We start from the raw sequence: 25,277 nt of genomic DNA, 5'->3' as shown, positions 1-25,277 counted from the left end.
GCTGTAAAAAATACAGAAAAACTGTAAACACATTTACGGCCAAAAACTGTAAACTTTACAGTATAAAACTGTAATTTACAAACAAGAAAATTTGAATGTAAACCAGTAAATTCAACAATGCACACTGCTATTAAAATCTGTTTTGTACCTTGAACATACTGACAACCACCATAATAATGCAGCTGGTAAAAGAGAAAGCCACATGAAGAATCAAAGCTCATCACAAGTAGCTTCGCCACAAGCAGAAGTATATACTAATATATAGAAGGTGCACAGAGTCATTCATGCAAACACAAAACGATACATAAATAATGCATTAAACTTTCATTAAACAACAGAAGATGTAACATAAAGCCCAAATATACATAACTAATAACAAAAACTTAAAAAAAAAACATGATTATTTAAACAAAATGCTTTCAAATGTGCAGGGAGTTCTGGGAATATCATATATACATTGATTTGTTATTTTTACTTCTAAAAACTGTCAAATTAACAGCATTTTACTGTAAAATGCCTGGTTATATATTTTACAGTTTTCCCCTGTATATAGTACGGGAACTTACTGTTAAACCTATTAACAGTTTTTTCCCGTAGCGTTTTTACAAATATTTACAGTTAAAATTACACTTATTTTTTACAGTGTAGGTCGCAACCGCGACGCCACAACACCTTAGAGAGCACGTGCGTCATAGCGGCCGCTGGACAGCAGGCGGCGCTGTTTGTCGAGTTTCAGTTGAGTGCGATGTTCAAATAACTGCACAAGAAGGCTTTCCTCTTCCTCCGATGTCAAGGCGGAGGCGTCAGTAGAAGGGTATCAGCTGCACCCCTCCCGGACCCGAGCACCGTCACCAAACGCTCGCCATAGTGACCCGTTCGACTGAGGATACCAGCGCGAGTTTGACCGTTGATCGTCAGAAAAGGCGGCTTGTGTTTGTGTGTGTTGGCGGAGAGTGGAAAGACGGCATCCGGCCTCCGAGAAGCAGGCGAGGGCAGGGACTCGCGTCCAAACAACGTTTACCGTCTCTGGTGAGTCTTGCGTTGCGTTTCTTGAAACGATCCATTGAAGCGGAAGGTAACTTAGACGCGACGCTCATGCTATGCTTAGCAAACAAAACTGCCAGGTTTGAGGAGTGTTTGGGTCGAGTAATCTGATTAAATGTGGTTTAATCGACGGTTGGTTTGCCAGCATGAACTATATGTCGTGTTTAAATGCTGTGGTGTTGGTTTAACTATAAAAGGAAAGCAAAACCGTTGCTTTGAAGTGTTTATTTAAGCTTGGACTAGTACCGAATTCCACCACCTAACGTTACCTGGTTGAATTGCAATCCTGACAGGCTTAGTCGATTTGTTTTTGTAGTTTTGTTTGACCCCTGTCTTTCCATAAATCGAGTCCATAATGCTGAAATTCTGTTGTTGTTTTGAATAAACATTTATAAAAAGCTGTTCGGTTGAACCAGTTGTTATGCATATCCAAGTACTGCAAAGAATGATAACCCATTTAATCATCTAAAATGCATGTTATTCCCTGGAAAAGTTTCCAAAAGTTAGTTGAAGTACTTATGTTTTCCAGTGTAAATCGTTTATACGATACACACACACACATGCTGTACATGCGTGTATGGATCTGTGCATCATCCAGAAATAATAAATGCACATTTTAAAAAACATTTTAATGTAACAATACTGCTTAAAACAAGCAGTTTTACAATGAGAATCAGTTACTTGTACATAATTGTAATAAGTGTGATCAAAGACATGCTTATTTGTGATCCTGTTTTATGAGACAGAGATTTCGTAATAATGAATAACAAACCTTTAAATATTGCATCCGTATTATGACATGAAAGTGTTCCCATAAAATGAAGACCGTATGCATTTATAGTTGACAGCTTGTGCGCTTTCATACCCTGTAAACGGCAATCTTTTTTAGATTATCAATCACTGTTTTTAAATGGGTTAATAGACAAACCCCTGCGAAACCACTGATTCACACCTCATCCACACATCCTTCAGTCAAACCACAGGGGACTTAGTAATGCTGGGAAATGTGTTGATGGGTTTAATGAATCGTGAATCGTGAACGTGGACGAATGTATCTCCGCCCTCCAGCAGAGCAAAGGGGGTTGCATTAAAATACGTGACTGTGGAGCCAACTTCTTATGCCCTCCGTTATGGCTGAGCTATTTGAGAGTCGAGCAAATGCGGTGAATGAAAATGTGCATCATGCATTGAATTCCGCAAATGAGCACACATGTATGCATGGATATGAATGCATGTGCCCTCTTTGGATGCGATCATGGGCTGTTGGCCAATTTTGGGGTTTGCCATTCCAGGGATGATGCCTATTTATCAATCAGGGGCTCTTGAGATGGAAATGAGGGTGCGTTCCACAGCCTGGCATGCAGCTGTTGCATGGATGACCCAAATGGGCACTGTGGCTTGGCTGTTCTCAGTCTGGGCGGCTGCATGTAATGTGACCGAATGTTGAGTGTATGAGATATAGGCACACTGTAGTTTCTGCGTGTGCTCTAGTTGAGCGTTTGATGATGATAGTCAATTTAACATGAGGACAATGGGTCCATGCCTCTCCCAGATGAAGCTCATGATACAGTTTCACGTCGTGTTAGTGTGTTGAGACAGAGGAGCAGGGTTACATGGCCTTTTGTCGCTTCTGGGCCCTTTGTTACTTGGCCATGTTTATTGTGGTGGTGGATCATGCTGATTATGCATTGCCCATAAAAGGCATCACCAAAAAAAAGGGTCTTTCATTTTTATTCTCGCTCTTGCTTTCTCACCCACGCACACTTTGCGCTTTTATTTTTGTCGTCTTAATAAACCATTCGTACGCATAATTCATCCCCCCTCTAGCTTTTTCAGGGTATGTGGTTGTGTAATGTGCTGTCTGATAGCGTGAAGTGTAAACGTCTTTTTTTACGGTTGAGATGCTTTGTTGGTTGGTCGGTAATTGGGTGTTTTGGAATCTTCAAAACATGTTGAAAAAGATCCAGGCTCAGGAAATCTAGAATTGAAGTGGTACAATCCATCAAACTGGAGACTGTTGCTAGTAAACTACTGCTCTAGTGAACCAGATTTCTACTTTTTTTTGTTTAGAAAAGTGAGTCTTTGCTTGTGCAAAACCAGTCACCATGTTGCTAGAGTGTGCTTGGATGTTGCTAGGGTGTTCCTTTATGGTTGCTAAGGCGTTCTAAGTGTTGGTTATGGTAAAAGCGTGCAAAACCTGTACAAAACCTGTAGGGCTGCACGATTTGGGAACAATTTCATATTGCGATTATTGAGGTCAATATTGCGTTATGCAGTTGCGATATAATAAATGGTACCATGAGTCAACTTGATTGGTTATCAAGGAAAATGCACACACAGATTAGTGATAATGCTGAAATGTGTATTTGTAAAACTAGAAAATGTTTTCAAAATAAATATTTTTTTACAAAATGAAATAACATTTGCATGTAAACTTATTTTCTCAAAAGTATAGCTAAAGTAAATAAAACAATAAATGAAAAAATGCACATTTTCACAAAAATAAGATATTTTAAACATTTTGTGCAAACAAACAAGGACATTTATGCAGGATGTAACATATACTCTGTATAAACTCTTTTGAAAAGGAAACTGGATATAAAATTGAGGTTCACTCAAACTACTAAATCTTTTTTTTTTTATTTGTGATCCTGTTTTATGAGACAGAGATTTCGTAATAATGAATAACAAACCTTTAAATATTGCATCCGTATTATGACATGAAAGTGTTCCCATAAAATGAAGACCGTATGCATTTATAGTTGACAGCTTGTGCGCTTTCATACCCTGTAAACGGCAATCTTTTTTAGATTATCAATCACTGTTTTTAAATGGGTTAATAGACAAACCCCTGCGAAACCACTGATTCACACCTCATCCACACATCCTTCAGTCAAACCACAGGGGACTTAGTAATGCTGGGAAATGTGTTGATGGGTTTAATGAATCGTGAATCGTGAACGTGGACGAATGTATCTCCGCCCTCCAGCAGAGCAAAGGGGGTTGCATTAAAATACAAACAATAAATGAAAAAATGCACATTTTCACAAAAATAAGATATTTTAAACATTTTGTGCAAACAAACAAGGACATTTATGCAGGATGTAACATATACTCTGTATAAACTCTTTTGAAAAGGAAACTGGATATAAAATTGAGGTTCACTCAAACTACTAAATCTTTTTTTTTTTTTTTATGACCAACTGGTACTCCCAAATCCTCTTTCTGAATAGTTCTACTTATCATATCAGTGGTTGTTTGCCAAAAAAGACCCCAAGCATATCCACTTTCTCTGGTTTCAGACAGGAGCGATGATTCGATACAACATTATCACTAGTGCTAAAAGCTCTCTCTGATGATTTGTAAAACTAGAAAATGTTTTCAAAATAAATATTTTTTTACAAAATGAAATAACATTTGCATGTAAACTTATTTTCTCAAAAGTATAGCTAAAGTAAATAAAACAATAAATGAAAAAATGCACATTTTCACAAAAATAAGATATTTTAAACATTTTGTGCAAACAAACAAGGACATTTATGCAGGATGTAACATATACTTTTGTATAAACTCTTTTGAAAAGGAAACTGGATATAAAATTGTTCTCCGGTTTCAGAAACGAGCGATGATTCGACACAACATTAACACTAGTGCTAAAAGCTCTCTCTGATGCAGAGCTTGTTGCTTGTATGCCCAGATATTTTTGTGCTAGTCTGTATAGCCTAGGGAAGTTTACTTTGTGGAACTACCACCATTTCAGTGGATCTTCTCTATGGTCTACACATGGCATGTAAATGGTAAGCATTGAGTTCAGCGGCCACTGCTTCTCTAAACTGTGCCATGGGATCAAATGTGGTTGACAATGAAGCTTTTGGTGCTGTACATGCGGTTTCCTTGAAGAAACTGGCCAGAGTTTTCTTCTTGGCTTTAGCAGCGGGTGGACTTACCACATCCAGGCTATCATTCTCCATCGCTGCAGTGCTTTGGGCTACAGTCTGCTGCTGGTGATTTTTCTGAAACAAATAAAAAAATGCAAGTTTTAGTAATTTGTTACATGGAATTCTTACCAGTTAAGTAAACTCTGTGGTTTCACTCACTATCAACTCAGAGATGACTTGTTCCTTTAAGGTCTGGGTCAATTCTGCAGAGATGTATTGTGTTCGGAACCTTGGGTCTAGGAAAGTGGTCAAGTTAAGCAAGTCCTGCGTGCCTTCATGTTTGTTGTTGAGGTAGCTAAGAATTTTTGATTTCAGTGAGTCCGCTTCGTCTTCAGCCAGCACTGAGGTGTTCAGAAGATAAGGCATCCGTGAAGTCCTGGAGTGGGCTTAGTGCCTGGTTTACAGATTCCAAGACCTCCAGGTCCTGCCATGAAGGAAGTAGGTGTCGCACTTTGCGGTCTGTAGAGAAAACCTTGGACAACCCACTTTGCTGCTCCAGGACTCTTGCTATCATTTTCTGAGTGGAACCCCATAGTGTTGAGCAGTCTGTCACCATGGCATGCTCTGGGAGGTTGAGCTCTCGTTGTGCTCCCTCAAGGCCACTCTTTTCTTCCAACTATGGGAGTAGTGGCCCACAATCTTCATGCATATCCCAGTAGCCCTGTTAATGCATTGTGCATTATCTTTCAGAGCATTTTTGTGAATGATAAGAGGGTGGAAAAATGACAAAACATTTACTTACTACAGTGACATTGCAAAACATTTAATATTCACATTCTGATTGCATACAATGATTATATACTCACAACCCGAGTTATAAAGCTTAGGGATCGCTACTTGAGAGAAATAGTTATACGAGGGCAGCTGGTACCTCTTGTCCAGTGTGTGGATCATTTTCTGAAATCCCACTTAATGGTGTGTATGAGCATCACATCTTTTGCCAAGCAGTGCGTTATGGAGTCTGTGATTTTCTTTATACCTAGGTGAAGACTTATCATTTGGCGTGAGACTTGCAAACACATCTGTAATTATTTTGTTTTGTTCGGGTAACAGCTTGTGCCTTGTTTGCTTCAGCTGTCTCTTTACTAGTGCTGTGTTCAAAATATCGATACGACGATGTATCGTCACAGAGATTTGGAGCTGTGCGGAAAGTTACAAAAAAATGTCGTGCACACTGCCACGCGAAACGACATCGCGCGCACTCAAACCGAACTTGCGGACGCGTCGAGTATAAATCAGCCTTGAGCGTGTGTGCGTTAGATACAGTGAAGACAGCGCGTTAGTTTAGAACTCTTCTACTTTTTTTTTTTTAATTGTAGAGAGTGTGTTAGTTTGTGCAATGATAACCTACCAGCAATGTAAATGATTTTTTAAAATATATTAGAATGAGGAAATTACAATATAAATGTATTAGAACAAGTACATTATTATTTATGGGCTTAAAAACAAGATGCAAACAATCAGAATATTGTACCTGGTGGGGAGTGCCCAATGTAAGCATGAAACATATGCCATTACCTATATTGTACTGTGGTACAGTTATGGAAGCCCTTCATAATGCAGAGGTCAGCTGCCTGCTCTGCCAATAGTTAGAAATGGCACTATAGTATGCAGTGTTTAATAAACAGCTGTTTTTCTCAATTCTGCTGAGGGGAAATTCAGTGCAGTCATGTATCGTGATACGTATTGTATCGTGGCCTCTGTATCGTGATATGTATCGTATCGTGTCTTTGCTGGTGATACACAGCCCTACTCTTTACTAATCTGGATTTTCTCGGTCATACATTCATCATGTTTTTCTCTGTGCTGTTTCAGGTGCTGATATAAATTTGTCGTATTGCCACGTGATGTAGCAACTTTAATTGAGCAAATCTTGCACAGTACCTTTCTCTGCTCGCTGTCGGTAATCTTAAAGCCAAAATATCACCATATAACAGAGGTAGAGTTTTTTTTTGCCTACCTGTTCAGTGTCGATCTCCTCCGCATCCATCTTCGTTCTGGTCTCCGCGCTGCACACCGGATAGTCGAGTGACCACACATGCCACTAGGGCTGGGTATCGTTTGAATTTGATCAATTCCGATTCCGATTCTTTTCGATTCCAATGTGATTAAATAATGATATCAAACATTTATCCCGTGTCTCTTTTTTGCAAACCATTTATTGGAGCTGAATACCATAAACAAAAATCACAAAAAATTTAACAAATCTCTTGTATGATTCAAAGACAAATAGGCCTACATTTTAACAGCCTCTTTTCGCCACCTACTGGCGTAACAGTGTAATCGATAAATCTTCATTTGAAGCATCAAATTACTTTCAAAAGGTGATTTACTCCATTTTAATCGCTACCATACACATCGTACACACAGTTTATATCTGAACTATAAACTTTTATCCCAGTACTTCTGTGAGTTGAATGTTTGTTTCAGAAATAATGATACTGTGTGGCTGAAAAGACTGTGAAGCTGTTTCGTTCATGACAGACAGCTGCTCTCTTTAGGTCAATGGCAGCGCGAACGCCAGATGTTGTAAGTGGTGGTTCCATGCTACTGTGTGGTCACTAGGGCAACAGATGAAGCCGAAAAGAAACCAAGTGTTTGCTGGTGCAGAGCCTATCACCATGATGCTAGGTAGGGTTGGGCGATATAGCTAAAAAATATTGTTTCATATCGTTCAGTATCGATAATTATTGACACTTTTTTAAGCTGTTTTAAAAAAGAGCAATAGAATTTTTTTTTAAATGTAACCACTTTGTATTTTTAATTTGCCCACTTTATTAAGACAAACAACAAATATATATAGGCATATATATTATTTTTTTTAAGTCAAACACAATATCAAATTTAAACAAATATCTCCTTTCTTATGTTTTATATGCAGATTAAATAAGTCTTAAGGAAACTTTTGACTTGTTTCCCGAGGGCACAATGAGAGCAAAATAATGCAGCGCATTAAACTGTCAATTCAAATAACGGTCTATAAAAACGTGCATAACGTCTAAATTAACATATATAAAACAAATATAATTTTGTAAACTGCATAAACAATTATGAACAAAACAGCATCATGTGTTTATGCATTGCTTAGCCTAATACAAAGAGCCAAATCGCCGATCACACAGATTGCATTTAAAAACAAATGAGACGCAGTGAAATGAAATAAACCTTCACAAATTCGCGTCGCGTTTTCTAAAAAGTTTATCTTCTTTTACTTGACAACCTTCAATCATTTAGATATTTATGATGCTGCTGACAATTACACTCACGTACATATTAAGAGAGCGAACAATATGTGAATAAACTTTGCTTATAAATACTTGTGAATAAATAATTTATTTCTTTTTTTAGCGCTTCTTAAACACCCCATCTACTGTGCGCCTCTGTGTGGTAAACGTCATATTATGTGACTACGCATTACTTTACAGAGAGCTTACGAACTACTAGCTACTAAGCCTGTACTGTGGAGTTAAGGCTACTAATGGCTGAATAAAACAAAGGAATAATGAGGATAATGTCTCATACCTGGCAGAGGTGTGAAAGGTTCGTCGAGGGAGAACAACAGCATCATGAATGGGGCAGTTTGCCAAGCCAGACATGAGGAAACCGCTTACAGGGGTCATAAAGCAATTTTATTAGCCTTTTATTAGCCTTCTCTAAAAACACACATGACATGGTCTTAGAAAATGTTTAATAAAATTCACAGTTTTAGAGATTATGTTCTGAAATTTCAAATGAAGCATTAGTAGACTCGTGGCTTTAGCTTCATTGTGCTTCTAAAATCATATCCTACAGCAACATATATTTTTTTATACATTTAAAAAAAAATTAAAAATGTTTTTTTGTTTGTTTTCATTTTAGAGCTTGTATATCTTTATCATCATAACAGTCCAAGTAATTCTGATTCCTGTAGGGCTGTAAAAAAAAAAATTATAATTTCGAATATTCGTCGAATTAAAAAAAAAATCCACATTCGAATGCAAAAACGTTGCATTAGAATTTAAGGTCTGCGTCAGCCCTCAGGCAGCCTTATCAGTGGTGCATGAGATGCGATGACGATGTTTGTGTCATTGATTGCATTTGTTAGCCTATCCAGTTGAACCCACTAGATGCGGCGCTGCTACGTTGTTCGTTCATATATTGCGGAAAACAAGATCATCAGTGTGGAGAAGATGTTGTTCACATCAAAACTGAAACCAAGCCGTTCCCACAGAATGCATATTTATCACATTTTCTATAGGGATGTCTATCAGCTTTGCACTCGCGTCTCGCGGAGAGCGGCATGTTCAGAAAGCCATGTAAAATTAATGCAAATTCAACTTTTAAAAAAACATGTCTAAAGACGTTATGGCGGTTTTCCCCCATCCCACTGTATCTCATGTTTTTAAATGCAGAAAGTAGCCTACTCTTTGTGATTGGTTTTTGGTCCTTTGTATTAAACTATACATACATGCATGGTGCTGTTTTTTTTTCTAACTGTTTAAGCAACTTTATTAATTATATATGGTTTATAAACATTATTTTAAACATTATGCACTTTTTTTCAAAGATAGTCGTGTTATTTTATTACGCTTTGAAGAAACATGCATAATATTTTGCTCGATGCGCCCTCTTGGGGCCTCAGGAGAGAAGCCAAAAGTTTTTTTCCCCCTAACTGAAATGATGCCTTTTTAAATTCGAATATAATTTGAATTTTGATCATTTTTAAGTAGAAAATTCGAATTTAGTTTTTCAGTCATTTTGACAGCCCTAGATTCCTGAACCGAAAACTTTGAAGTGTCAGCTTTGTGCACATATGTTGATTATGTATCTAGTAAGAAAGACTCATGAGCAGCAACCTTTTTATTTCTTTTTCGTGTCATTTGTGTCTCCATGCTGAAAATGGGGGGTGACAGCTAAGGGGTTAATAAAGAAACTTAATTCTAATGCTCATTGTATTAGCGTTAGCCGCGCTTATGCTAACGATTAACTACTCCAATAACAGCGTTCATTTCAATCCGACATTCAAATTAAAATATTGAATAATATTCATAACAGAAGCAGTGTTTCCCCCAGACTTGCACTCTATTTGTGGCGGCATGTATATGCAAAATCATTCTCTGCCAGCAGGAGGCGCTTGTAAAGCTGGAGAGATAGAGGTTTCCCCAGTAACGGGGCGGGCGCCACAAATAAATCAATGTATGGGAAACACTGATCTAAATATAAAAAATTGTAATGAAACTTACCTGCTTGAACTCTTTCATTTGATCTGGGTGTCTTCAAAGTGTTTTGTTAGTTTGGTGCGTTTCCTCGTTTTGATGTCGCCACGCACCTTTCGGATAGAGCATCAAGAACCCGGGTACTCGGTACCACCGGTACTTAAAACCGTAACTGGTCCCGTAACTTTTTCATTTTTTTAGTACTGACTTGGTACCGAAGTACCGGGTCGTTTGACAACACTACATTCTAATTTAAGTAAGAACTTACGAATAATATAATTTTTTGGGACAGGTGTAAACAGTTCAGACTGTGATATGAGAGTTGTTTTTCACCTCATGTCTTTTCGAGCATGCTGAATAGGTTAGTTGACGTTCTTGAAGTGGTTCACACTTTTTTGGACCCTGTTAGCAATGTGGACGTCTTCTGAAAAGGGCATGTTGCTATTGGCAACAAGATCTTGCTCCATTTCTCTCTTCCTCATTCTGCCGCTCTGGTTCTCGTCTCTAATTCTCTAGAATGTGACCCTGATCGGCTTCACATTTAGCGTGTATTGTCAGTGATCGTTCTCACTTGTTCAGTGTCACTGCGTCACTGATCGTGGAGGTTGAGCACACATTGTTCAGAACCTTCTCTTCTGCCTTCTTTAAAGAGGAAGTGGCAAACCTCACAGGAAGTGACCTAATTAGAGAGTTCATGCATGTCCGTCTTGTTGCTGTAATGACATAATGCTGTCATGTCTTGCTGGGATTGACATTCCGCTTTTGCCAAGTCATGCAGAAACTTCAGTCCCCACACATTTCTGTAAACTGCCGTTGGCTATTTGAATAACCTTTCAGGAAAAACAACCGGTTCCCAAACACAGGAAGAGAGGTGTGTAATACACAGGACCTGAATGTTGCTGTGTGATCTGGGTGTTATGGGGGCAGAACTATTACCCAACTGTCTAAACCCTGTGGCCCTGCACCCTACACAATGAGAGGTATTTCAACCATGCAAAGAATGTGTGTGTGTGTGTGTGTGTGTGTTTATTTGTGGGCAAGTGCTTGTTGTCATTTCCCTCAAGCCCCAGTTTGGTTTGAAGAACTAGACTATTAACTAGAGATAGATAATCAGTATGACTCATATTTTCCATATTTATTTGGTTATATTAGTTGTTAAATATACATATAAAAGACACCTTTTTCATAATTTTCTGTGCATTTGGTAGGAAACGATTTTTAAAGAAGTCACTTATTTATGTATTGTTGACATTTTGCAGCCATTTGTTCTCAAGTGAGAAATGAATCATATTTTAAGCTTAACTTGAAAATGGATGAAAATGAAATAATTTGCGTCACAAAATAATATTGCATGAAAAACAATAAATATAGTATTATTATTCTTATTTAGTAATAGTAATTTATATTTCAATGATAGTTTAATAATTGTACTAATATTAGATGTTTTATTTATAAAAATGTATTGCATGAAAGTTAATAAGTTAACAAATGTAATAATAAATGTTATTGCTAGTAATACATTTTTCTATTTTGATGAGTTATTACATAAGTTATTATAGTATGAAATATTATTTAATAATTTTGATGAGTTTGATTAATATGTTGATGATAAATTAATAATTTATTATTAATAATAATACTATTTATTGTTATACGTGCATTATTCTTATTACATCAAGGTTATTATAAAATAAATAATTATTAGTACTGTTAATAATAATAACGATAAGAATAATAATAATTACATAAAAGTGATTATTATTAGTGATTACATTTATTATCTATTGTTATTATTACATTTATATTTTGATGATCATTTTATAATAAAATGAATAGTAATAGTAGCAGTAATAAAATACTACATTAACACTATACAATAATACTATAATATAATACTACTTTAATATAATATTTTTGTTATTTTTAATACTAGTAAAAAAAAAATTGGAACAGAGTATTGGTCATTGGTAATTTAAACAAAAATCAGTACTGGTCATGATGAAGCAATATTTGTTGATCTCTGAAACTCAAATGGTGGTACATGGCGCTAGCAACGGCAAGGTCATGGGTTCATTGTATACATTGAATGCACTGTAATTCGTTTTGCTTAAAAGCATCTGCCAAATGAATGAATGTAAATGTACGCAGTGCATTTAGCATGTAATGTGATTGCATGTTCTGTCTGTTCCTGGCTCAGCTCTCTCTCTCTCTCTCACCAAACTCCACATGCTGAAAGATTTCTTTGTATAGTGCTGCACTGAGCCGAACTGCTTCAGCATCCCACAAATACACACACACACAAAATTCCTACAGTACCATCCAGTGCCCATCTCACATTTGGGTCAATTGTGCTGCATTCGCTCTCTGAGCCATATAGTGGCTACTTTCCTCTGTGGTCATCACTTTGACACCATTTGTGCCATGTGTGTCCATCTGTGTGTGTGTTAAAATAAAAATAAATATCAGTTGCAATTAGTTGTAGTTATATAAAATGTGTAAATAATTATTTATCTAAATACAAATGATATAAATAAAATAAGTTATAAATATTTTTTGGTATTTAACATGGTATTTAACACTTGGCCATTTTTAGGGGGGCTATAGACCCCCCTAAAATTGAGCGATTAGCTCCATAAACTGAACACAAATTCATGAGCGCCTCGGTTCCCTTTAAATTTCATATGAAAACGGCGGCAGACTTTGATCGGCTCCTCCCTGTCGTTCAGTGTGTTCTTTTTCAATCCACAGACCGCAGCGACACAGAGAAACAGAGGTGTGTGTTTATCGATAGATTGTTATAATATCTGTATCTACGCAGTTCTTTGTCATAAATACAGTTAAAAAAATATCATGAGAGAACAATCGGTTCCACATCTACTGTAAAATTTTCCCTGCATTCACCCCTCATCACACTACAGCTGTTTCCTCCATGAACATGAACGCATACTTTTATAAAACAATCATGATGCCATTTTAATTTGAAAATTTTACTTTCAATGTAATACATATTCCAGTGCATGTGGCAAAGTGGTTTGCATACTTGAGCTATGGAAAGAGGGTTGTACTAGAAATGCAAACAGTAAATTTTTGTGTGTGTACAGTACAGGTGTGTGAGATCATGAATATTTGTATTTGGCTTATTCAGTTAACAGGCTCCTCTCATCTTTTTAAGTGGGAGAACTTGCACAATTGGTGGCTGACTAAATACTTTTTTGTCCCACTGTATGTTATACCCATCTATGCAATACAGTGGAATGCAGCACTTTTTGGTGTATAAGTTTAGTATACCACCCCTATTTTTTTTATTATTTATATATATTTTATACCCTCATTGGGGGCTAAGCCCCCCTAAAATGAAAATCCTAGAATCGCCCCTGGTATTTAATATGAAATAAATGTAACTCCGTTTATAGTGTGTAGGTGTCGTCTTCACCGTTATGGGACCCACAGATATAATTGTAAAGATCACATCATATGCGTTTTATACTCACGCTGCGGTGAAATGAGCTGAAAAAAAATGCCAGACTTCTTGCCACTGTAGTTATTGTACCTAAGCATTGTACAGTTCTGACAATACTTGCACAGTGACTGGTGGGAAAATTTCCCTCTCCACTTCCTGTGAAATGATATATTGATGTGCACTTTTTCCGTAAGCTATTTGCAGTGGCTTTGGACTGAGCATTGTAATTGTTCTTGGTAGTAACTTTTAAAAAATATATATTTTAATTGTATTTATATTTATTTTAAATTTAAATTATTATTATTATTTTTTTAATGATTAAAAAAAAAGCTCCGCTTTTGTGCCGGGAAAAATTCTATTTTTCAATTAAATTGTAATATTTATTTGTAAATAGTTTTTTAAAGCATAGCTTAACTGTAAGTGAACTATTATTAGCTTGTAAAATAGGGAAGCTACTGCTTCTTCATATGGACGTCTTTGGCTGTTGGGTCATGTTTTACAGTTTTTGTTTTTTTTCAACATCTTTCACCATGAATGTGCCATTTTTAAGCCACTGTCTCATAAATAGCTCAATTTTGAAAAAAACTTGAGCCCCCTGTGCTGTTTTTCAATCTAGCTGTTTTGGAGCGCAAGAACGCATCTTGTGTGAATGGCCCCCTAAGGACACGGTTCCAAATACTCTGTCTGTGTGACTCCGACAGAGTGAGAGTGTGTCTTTTGAGACTACTTTCATCCTTCTAGCTTTAAAATATTTATGGCGAGGCACATCGATAGGGAACAGACACTTTGGTGTCACTCACGTTCAACTGAAGGAAGCGTGTGTGTGTGTGTGTGTTGTCCACAGTGATCTCACTGCCTCTCACATCTCGCATGGTGTTTACATTCCATCGTCTCTAAGCAACAGCAGAGCGTCACAGATCTCTGCTCTCATCTTTTTTTTTTCTCGTTTTTCTGCAGTAAAGCACACTTTGTTCTTGTGCATAGAGGTTGATAAAGTTACCTGGAGTTTGGTATTTGTCACCTGCTGTCAGCGTCAGCAGGTAAGTCAGAGGTCATTCTTCACTCTTATTAATTATTGCATACTGTCTATGATCTCATATGTCTCATAAATTAATAATAAAAATGTGATTTTCTGGATTTTTTTTCTCATTTTGTCTCTCATAGTTGAGGTATACCTATGATGAAAATTACAGGCTCCTCTCATCTTTTTAAGTGGGAGAACTTGCACAATTGGTGGCTGACTAAATACTTTTTTGTCCCACTGTATGTTATACCCATCTATGCAATACAGTGGAATGCAGCACTTTTTGGTGTATAAGTTTAGTATACCACCCCTATTTTTTTTATTATTTATATATATTTTATACCCTCATTGGGGGCTAAGCCCCCCTAAAATGAAAATCCTAGAATCGCCCCTGGTATTTAATATGAAATAAATGTAACTCCGTTTATAGTGTGTAGGTGTCGTCTTCACCGTTATGGGACCCACAGATATAATTGTAAAGATCACATCATATGCGTTTTATACTCACGCTGCGGTGAAATGAGCTGAAAAAAAATGCCAGACTTCTTGCCACTGTAGTTATTGTACCTAAGCATTGTACAGTTCTGACAATACTTGCACAGTGACTGGTGGGAAAATTTCCCTCTCCACTTCCTGTGAAATGATATATTGATGTGCACTTTTTCCGTAAGCTATTTGCAGTGGCTTTGGACTGAGCATTGTAATTGTTCTTGGTAGTAACTTTTAAAAAATATATATTTTAATTGTATTTATATTTATTTTAAATTTAAATTATTATTATTTTTTTTTTAATGATTAAAAAAAAAGCTCCGCTTTTGTGCCGGGAAAAATTCTATTTTTCAATTAAATTGTAATATTTATTTGTAAATAGTTTTTTAAAGCATAGCTTAACTGTAAGTGAACTATTATTAGCTTGTAAAATAGGGAAGCTACTGCTTCTTCATATGGACGTCTTTGGCTGTTGGGTCATGTTTTACAGTTTTTGTTTTTTTTCAACATCTTTCACCATGAATGTGCCATTTTTAAGCCACTGTCTCATAAATAGCTCAATTTTGAAAAAAACTTGAGCCCCCTGTGCTGTTTTTCAATCTAGCTGTTTTGGAGCGCAAGAACGCATCTTGTGTGAATGGCCCCCTAAGGACACGGTTCCAAATACTCTGTCTGTGTGACTCCGACAGAGTGAGAGTGTGTCTTTTGAGACTACTTTCATCCTTCTAGCTTTAAAATATTTATGGCGAGGCACATCGATAGGGAACAGACACTTTGGTGTCACTCACGTTCAACTGAAGGAAGCGTGTGTGTGTGTGTGTGTTGTCCACAGTGATCTCACTGCCTCTCACATCTCGCATGGTGTTTACATTCCATCGTCTCTAAGCAACAGCAGAGCGTCACAGATCTCTGCTCTCATCTTTTTTTTTCTCGTTTTTCTGCAGTAAAGCACACTTTGTTCTTGTGCATAGAGGTTGATAAAGTTTGTGTGTGTGTGTGTGTGTTGTCCACAGTGATCTCACTGCCTCTCACATCTCGCATGGTGTTTACATTCCATCGTCTCTAAGCAACAGCAGAGCGTCACAGATCTCTGCTCTCATCTTTTTTTTTTCTCGTTTTTCTGCAGTAAAGCACACTTTGTTCTTGTGCATAGAGGTTGATAAAGTTACCTGGAGTTTGGTATTTGTCACCTGCTGTCAGCGTCAGCAGGTAAGTCAGAGGTCATTCTTCACTCTTATTAATTATTGCATACTGTCTATGATCTCATATGTCTCATAAATTAATAATAAAACAGTAATATTTTAAGTCTCTGTTAAAGGAATGTTTTAGATTTTTTGTAACTTTTCTGACATGGCGTCAGTTACCACAGAAAATATACATATTTTTCCATTTAATATGTTATGAAAGTCTAAGAGGTCAAATGTTTGCCACTTGAAATAAAACCAGTTTAACTGGAATAAATTGAAATGAAATGAAATTGAATAATATCTATGTCTGTCTGTCTATCTAGAAATATTAGTAATTAAAACTATATAAACATGTTTTTAAAAAAGCAAACAAAAAAACTACTAAAAATTACCAGAGCACACAACAAAATTACTAAAAAGTTAACTAAAATTAAAATAAAGATATAAAAATAAAAACTCATTTAAAATATGAATAAAACTATAATAATATCTCGGTGATACTAAAATGACACTGGAGGTCAGCCAGTGCTTATATTGATTGTACATTTATTTTATGTTTAATTCAATATTTTTTTTTAATCTCATTCCCATAATTCCCTCTTTGTGTAAGGTCTGCTTTCCAAGCATATTTCTTTAACCCTGGGCTGTTCTCGCCGTTTCCTTCAGCTGTGATCGATTACAGTAGTTCATTCTTGTTTTATTCCCCAGGTCTTGAGTGATTTAGCTGATGTCTGGAAATATCTGTGCACATGATCTGTCATGGGAACAGGCTGGGCAGTGGGGGCTTTAGCACGCCGCTGTGTTGTGCAGAGTCAAACAGGAATAGAGCTCTTATCAGGACCTCACATCAGGACCCTCAGTGTGCGACACGAGGTGGACGGCCGCAGGATTTGAGCAAATGTCTGGAGATTAGTGCTGTGTTCAAAATATTGATACGACGATGTATCGTCACAGAGATTTGACGATACGAGTATCGATACAGCTGGCCCTGAATCGATACTGTGGCATGTGTGCAGCAGTGGACCACGCTTAATTTTACAATGTTTAAAATTTAGTAGAAGAGTGCGAGGTTTCTAAAAAAGAATAACTGCAGGGCAGCACTAAAAAGTTTGTTCCTGAATGTCTGAGTTCGGCCGCAGCGTGATCTGTGTGTGTGTGACTGCACTTAACACCAAACTGCTTGTTTCACACAAATGCTGGCACAGATGTGCATGTTCGGCTAGAGTCGCTTTGAACTCGTGCATCTTCGGAAGCGGAGCTGCGCGGAAAGTTACAAAAAATGGTGTGCACACCGCCACGAGAAACGCCGTCGAGTGCACTCAAAGCGAACTTGCTGACGCTCGAGTATAAATCAGCCTTGAGCGTGTGAGCGTTAGATACAGTGAAGACAACGCGTTAGTTTAGAACTCTTCTCATTTTTTTTTTTTATTGTAGAGAGTGTGTTAATTTGTGCAATGATAACCTACCACCAATGCAAATTTATTTTTTAAACATATTAGAATGAGTACATTACAATATAAATGTATTAGAACAAGTACATTATTATTTATGGGCTTAAAAACAAGATGCAAACAATCAGAATATTGTACCTGGTGGGGAGTGCACAATGTAAACATGAAACATATGCCATTACCTATATTGTACTGTGGTACAGTTATGGAGGCCCTTCATAATGCAATAGTTAGTAATGGCACTATAGTAAGCAGTGTTTAATAAACAGCTGTTTTTCTAAATTCTTCTGAGGTGAAATTCAGTGCAGTCATGTATTGTATCGTGGCCTCTGTATCGTGACTTTGCTGGTGATACACAGCCCTACCGGAGATGTCCTTAAAGGGATAGTTCACCCAAAAATGAACATTCTGTCATCATTTGCTCACCCTCAAGTTGTTCCAAATCTGTATGAGTTTCTTTCAAAAATGCTATGGAAGTCAATGGTTACCGTCAACTGTTTGGTTACCAACACTCTTCAAAGTGTGTTCGGCAGCTGAAAGAAACTCATACAGGTTTGGAACAACTTGAGGGTGAGTAAATGATGACAATGTTTATATTTGGGTGAACTATCCTTTTAAGGTGTCAAGTAAACACCTGTTTGCATCGATTCCAGAGCTAGTAATGGTTTAGTTAGCACAAGTTAGTAAAATGGGCTGTTGCACTCGATGAAGAGTATAGGTCAGCAGATGTAGACTACACCTCCCCCTTTAGTGGGTCAGGTTGACTTTTGAAAATGGAAACAAATGCATTTCCTATTGGAACAGGAAGTTGAGGTGCGATATTTCAATTGCCTTTTTTATAGCACAAGTTGTCAAAACTATTATTTGCTATCCATTTACTGCTTTGCTTGCCATTTTATAGAGAATTTGATTTGATAAAAACTAGTACAAGATGAGTTATCAATATTTTCAGTCCATTTTCCAAAATGAGAAAGACTGTACTAACTGTGACTGTACTAAAAGACACTACATGAATGGTTACTATCCAGGGGACAGTGATGAGTGTCAGCATTTTTATTTATTTATTTGGTCATATTCAGAGCAGAATCCAGTCAAATTCTCTCTAAAATGACAAGCACAGTAAATGGAAAGCAAACAATGGTACATTAACAAAATGTTAATGTATAATATCTAATAATGCAAATCATATTTTCCTCTACAACCTTAATTCATAATGTACACTGGAGATGGTCACTATCTAGGGGACAATGATGGTTATCAGCTTTTTTTTCATATTAGAGCAAAATCCATTCAAATTCACGCTAATGTAAGTAATGAACATTTTGTAATGACAAAAAGTTCATGTATAATTAGGGTTGGGTATCGAAAACCGGTTCCATTTTAGAACTGGTTCCAAATTTCCAAGAACCGGGTATTCGATAAGACGCGCGCATTTCGATTATGCTTAACGATTCCTGCGTTTGCATTTAATGTGATTAAAAACGATGTAAGTGCAGGAACGGAAAGACCTTGCACCCTGTTTGCGTGCACGACGCGCGAGCACAGAGAACAGAGGTCACGGTACGGGTTCCCGGTTTGTGTCCGTTCTCGAACCACTCCGTGTATTTCCACTGTAGAAAAGGTTGTTCCAGGCCGAAACTGACGACTTTCATATTTGTCGACCAATACGCAGAAAGCGTATTGGTTGCCTGTTGCCTGTCATTAATGTTAATCAAAGAACAAAAGAAAATCATTCACTGATCTTGACTGAATATATTTAATAACTTTAATTGATTCATCTATATTTTATTTATGAAAAGAAAACTATGCAGTGTTTTTAAACTTTTAATTACAGTTTCTGTACCTGAAACTTTGTTCAGTTGTATTTATTTATGATTTTGCTCATTGATTTGTTTGTTCCTATCTTATTACTGACTGTTTACTTGTCTTTAACACTTTAATATTTGAGATTTATATTAATCGAGTTGTTTTTGCTGTGGTATTTTTTTTTAAAGCATAGGCAAAATTCCTCTTGCAGTGTTCTGTAGGCTGCTGATTTTTGCTCGTGTTATTCAGGTGCAACAGAATACTTTGTAAAAAGACAGAATAAATGTTTGACATCTAAATGCTTGACTTAAATTTTTTTATATTGGATTTTTTTATCTTCTTGGAATCGAAACTAGGAATCGATAAGAATCGGAATCGATAAAATTCAAACGATACCCAACCCTATGTATAATATGTAGTAATACAATAATGCAAATTGCATTTTCCACTACAACCTTAATTCATAATGAACACTGCACAGTGTTGTTATTGTTTATGAAAATAAAACTGTTAAAAATAATTTACACTAATTGACATAAAATATTAATTTTAGACTGAAAAACTTTAACTTGGCAAGTAACTGAAATAAGTTGAAGTACCAAAATAGCTAAAACTGAAATAAAAATGAAAGCTATGCAAAAAAACTAATGGAAAATTATAAAAGCTCATAACAAAACTACTCAAACTGTAAACTGAAAATATAAAATATATTATAGTAAATAAATAATACTAAAATAACACTACTAAACAGTCATTGGAAGTTAAGGTCAGCTTTTTAAAATTCATTTCTGATGATTAATTGTGCACATGTTGAAAGTTTATTGGTCTATTGATTTAAAATTTTGATTTTTGAGTTGTTGTTTCAGGTCTTTGCTAACTAAACCTGTTTATTACTAAGCGTTTGTGTGGAAAAACACACATACGCACTCTCTCTATCTAGGAGAAAGTAGGGAAGGATTAACTTTGAGTCAGACGGGCATTAAACTACCAGTCCAAAGTTTGGTTCGATTACATCACATGCTAAAAGCAGCTAACACACTGCAGTGCCATCATTCCACATAAACCGACCTAGTTTCCCATATGCGCTGATTTTCCCCAGTTCCTTTTATATATTTATAGCATCAAACCAATATGTGTAGGTGTTCTTTTTTGTGTGTTTATTTTAAGTTATTTTTATATTCCAGGGGCCGGTTGCACCAGCTAGACGTGTAAGCGCTGGGCTTTGCAACGTCCTGCTTTACGATAAATATTTACACCTGTTGCACCAACTGAAACTACGATCAGGCGCAACTACGCCCGGTGTAGACAACGCGCGTCCACGCCGACACATTCTCCCTCAGTTATAGATATAGCTGAGACGATGTTCACGCCGCAATGGCTACAACTATTAATATAGAACTGAATTGCTCAAGACGTAATATAAGTGAAATCACCGCGCTAGGATTTCATTGAGTAAACATTTCCTAACAAGTCCGCGTTTTTATATCTGAAGTCTCCCTGCACACTCCCAAGACAGATTTCATCAAGGTTAAGTAAAATATAATAAATGTAATACAATGCTTCTCTCTAGAGTTATAGCTGACTATCAAGTTTATGTAGGCTACAATGAATGTCTTTCCTGAGGTGACTTTACGTGACATTTTGTGTTTTGCTGTCTTTCTGTGGCTGAAAAAAACACGTTTATGGTTTGTATTTTGTGATAAAATTCACAGAATGTGAAAGCTGATAATTTATTTCTGATTAAAAGTAGCAAAGCACAAAACTTATTGCGATTATTGGATGGCAGGCACGCTACAAATAATGAATTGAATTAAAGACGTGAAATATTTTCAAGCACACTGTCCTTCCAAGCAAGATGTCAAATGGTTCAGTTTCTTTTAATAATCCCAGTTCATATGTAATATTTTACTGCATAATTATTACATGCTTGACAGAAATATATTTTGTATTCAATGTCGACAGTGTGGTAGGATAGCACAGAGCTTCACAATTGATATCGCTTATCCTGCCCGAAAAGACCATAAACATTACAGGTCACGTCTGCAGTAATAACTATTATTATAATTAACTAACAGACATGAATCCTAAAAACGAATAATGGCCGAGCAAATCATGACTTTTCACTTTACACCTACCTCTGACTAGGCGTAAGATTTAGTGTCAGACGTAGCACTACGTCGAGATGGTGCAACGGGTATAAATTCTACACAGGACTTAAAGCGCATTTTACGTCCAGCCTAGTCTTACAACCGGGTGTATGTCCAGCTGGTGCAACCGGCCCCAGAACATTAGGTCTAAGGATGCACTACGCCGAGATGGTGCAACGGGTATAAATTCTACACAGGACTTAAAGCGCATTTTACGTCCAGCCTAGTCTTACAACCGGGTGTATGTCCAGCTGGTGCAACCGGCCCCAGAACGTTAGGTCTAAGGATGCAGGAAAATCATTTTATCACATTACCCAGAGGGGCTTGGCATGCTTTTGTTGTCTCTGGTGTGGTATTTGTTTGTAATTCTGCTCTGGAATGTTACTCACCTGCTGTGGGGACAATGACAGGAAGTTTGCGTCGTCATGGCTACATGCCGTAAAAGAGGTTCGTGGGATTAGGAACCTGATGCAGGCAGTTGGGTGTCAGGACAGTCAGATGAACTGTCGCCCGCCCCATATCTGGAGGCGTTCAGTATCAGCTGAGAGCTCTGTCCGTCTGCCAAATGTGCGCTTCCTGTTGCAGCGATGTCGATTTTGACCTCTGTGTCTGTCAGCGTGTTTTGCTGACAGGTTTGTGGTGGGAGGCAGAAGCCGGGCTGATGGAGTGCAGGAGTGACACATCTGGGTGATGGAGGGAAGCTGGCCTGGGCTACAGGCTAAAAATCTAAGGCTAAGTGGAGTAATGGAGCATCTTTGGGGCAGAGAGAGACGAATGTGGGATGTTGCACATGCTTCTGGGACACAGGGAGGGACGTGTGTTCTTATTCACTGACCTATTGGTACTCGCCCTCTTAAAGCTCTTCTCTTCCATCGCTCACCTGAGAGTTAATAACTAGAAGTGCCATTATAGTACAATTACGACACAATACATTAAACAAAAAGATTGTGTGTTTTTGATCGCCCGCCTGTTACAGTTTGTGCTTATTTAGATGACCTTCTAGATGATTTGAACTATTGCATATGACACAAAATACGCATATAAATAAATCTTTTATAAATATGTATACAAGGATCAATATTGATGCAATATCATGAGGAAAAAAGCAGTAGCTTTATATTGATTTAGAGTTGTATTGACACCGCTCTCATTACAATGCTTTGTTTGGACACAATGCTTTTTGTGTGTGTGTGTGTGTGTGTGTGTGTGTGATTTTTTTTTTTTATATTTAATTGCATGCCAATTACTTTTGAACAGTTATTATGCTTATACCATGTGTTTTTAGACATGTACCATGGTAATTTTTTTCAATATAGATTTTATTAATTTATATTTGGATGTTATGATTTTTCTTTTTACTTTTTTTGTGTTTGTTTGTTTTGTTTGGATTTCAGTTGTGGTTATACCATGCTTTTGAGCATGTAAAAGTATTATTATTATTATATTTAATTAAATTTATTTTTACAATATTTTTAAAATGTTTTACAATATTTAAAATGTTTATCTAATAATAATAATAATATATTATTATTATTATTAGATATTATTAGATTATATATAAAACATTTTTTTTTACAATATTTAAAAATGTGTTTTATACAAGAAGAAGAATACAATTATTGTTAATAATTACTATTATTATTATTATTATTATTATTATATTTTGGACATGTGCCAGTGTTATTAATTTAATTTAATATTAGGTTATTTATTTTATACATACCTCAGAATTCCATGGAATGTTTTTAAGTATCTTGGAGTACTGTGCAAATACCTTGGTGCATGGTGCATCTGTACATGCTCCTTTCAAACTTTCATCCCTGTTGGTCATGTGGGCACAGACTATGATATCAGCCTGACCTTCCATTGACATATTTGTTTGTGTGTGTGTGTGTGTGTGTGTGTGTATAAGTGATGGAGAACAGGCAGTTCCCTGCTGGAGTCAGTGCTGCTAGTGCTTCATTCGTCATGGGGGATTGTGTGTGATCATCCTCTTATCTCTCGCAGACACAAACATGTGCAGACACACACTTGTGAGCACAATACGAACATGGGAATACTTTCTAGACTGCTGTGAGTGAGGGGGCAAAGTTTTGTGTGTTTTCATTCATATGCAATCTCCTATATTTGCCTAGTTGTCATAATTTAGTATACAGTACAAAAGGACAATACATTTGATGCCGGTTGTCTTCCGAACATGATGTGATACTGATAATTACTCTGAATGGTATTTGTGTAGTTGATCTGGATATGTGTACCTTGAGAAGCTTCAAAGAAGAGTTTGCTGATATGAGAATCATTCTTAGTCATACTGGGAATAGAGAATAATCTGATTTGCGAATGACAATAACACCATTTTAAATATTATTTCCACACTGTTATTCAGTGGTTGGTGCCATGATGGAGTTATAGAAAATAAAAGATTTTTTAAATTAAATTATGTAATATATTAAATGTAATAATTATATTTAGAGTTGTGAAGGTACAGTTTGAATTTAGTGTGATGTAAATGACAGACAAAATGTGATTTATTTTTGCAATACAAAGTTGATTTTTCTTCAGCCATTACTCAAATCTTCAGTGTCACATGATGAAAAAACATTTCTTATTATTATCAATGTTGAAAACAGTTGTGCTGCTTCATATTTTTGTTGAAACCGATGCATTCTTCACAAATGCATTCTTTTGGGAATCATCTGATTTTACATAGGCTATATTCCCTGAGTTCCTCCTTTCTCTTTTTCTTTCTTTTCTTATACGTGGTTGTTTATTTCTGTTCAAGAATTTGCTGACAAAAGGTCAAAGATGGTCTGTTGTCATAAGGGCTGGGTATCGATTCAGATGTCCCGATTCGATTTCGTTACGCAAGCTCTCGATTCGATTCTCGATTTTTTAAATTGCATTCATTGAATATAGTTTTAATACAAATGCTATTGATATTTCTAAAAAATGAACTGTAAACATCAGTTTACAAATGGTGAATTAATAAAAAGAAATTAAGAACCACATGCCTGTATTTTAAACCTATACTTTTTTTTGTATGGGTCCTTTTTTAAACAATAATAGGGCCCTATAAAATGTTCTTAATTTTTCTGTTAATCAGATGAAGGCATAAAACATTAATTTAATTTATCCTAATCAAATGAAAATTAAACCCTTTTATTTTTTGGCAAACAAAGTGCTGCACAACAGAGGTTTACTGTTAAAATTAAAAAGAAAACAGATGTGATTATTCCATTAAAAATAAAGATTTATTAATATCTATTAGCAGTAGTAGCATTGATTCTTAAGACTGCTAAATAGTAATATATTCTGACAGTAAAATGTTAAACTAAACTTTTATTTTGACGGGTTGCCGTGAAGAACCTGCAGCTGCTGTGTATGTGATATGATGGTAGTTTTCTCAAATGAAATGGTAAAATGCTAATGAAGTGACTCTCAGAGCAGCTGGAGATGACATTCGTGTTAATATCATCATATAGTGAGACGGCAGAAGCTGAAAACACCGCGAGCGTCATCCGCGCTTTAGTATGTGT

General features: G+C 36.4%; 1 protein-coding gene across 2 annotated transcripts in view; it reads left to right on the top strand.

Annotated features, from left to right (window-relative positions):
* The first annotated feature begins 728 nt into the window (after positions 1-728).
* The window catches only part of LOC107580251 (cyclin-dependent kinase 17-like), a 68,369-nt gene continuing 43,820 nt past the window's right edge, over positions 729-25,277 (top strand). The window contains exon 1 of one of the 2 annotated variants that reach the window (XM_016265995.1): positions 729-1,029. Coding sequence is in view for 1 of the 2 variants with exons in the window: in XM_016265990.1 (XP_016121476.1) it covers positions 23,792-23,814 (23 nt within the window). In the remaining variant the exon portion in view is untranslated. Of the gene's footprint in view, positions 1,030-23,749; positions 23,815-25,277 lie in introns of those variants that run through there. The other variant, XM_016265990.1, reaches the window with a different exon arrangement.

Source organism: Sinocyclocheilus grahami, unplaced genomic scaffold (genome assembly GCF_001515645.1).
Source record: "Sinocyclocheilus grahami isolate Dianchi unplaced genomic scaffold, SAMN03320097.WGS_v1.1 scaffold33.1, whole genome shotgun sequence".
NCBI classification, from domain to species: domain Eukaryota; kingdom Metazoa; phylum Chordata; class Actinopteri; order Cypriniformes; family Cyprinidae; genus Sinocyclocheilus; species Sinocyclocheilus grahami.
The sequence above is the reverse complement of the archived record's forward strand: the minus strand, read 5'-3'. Positions and strand labels throughout refer to the sequence as shown.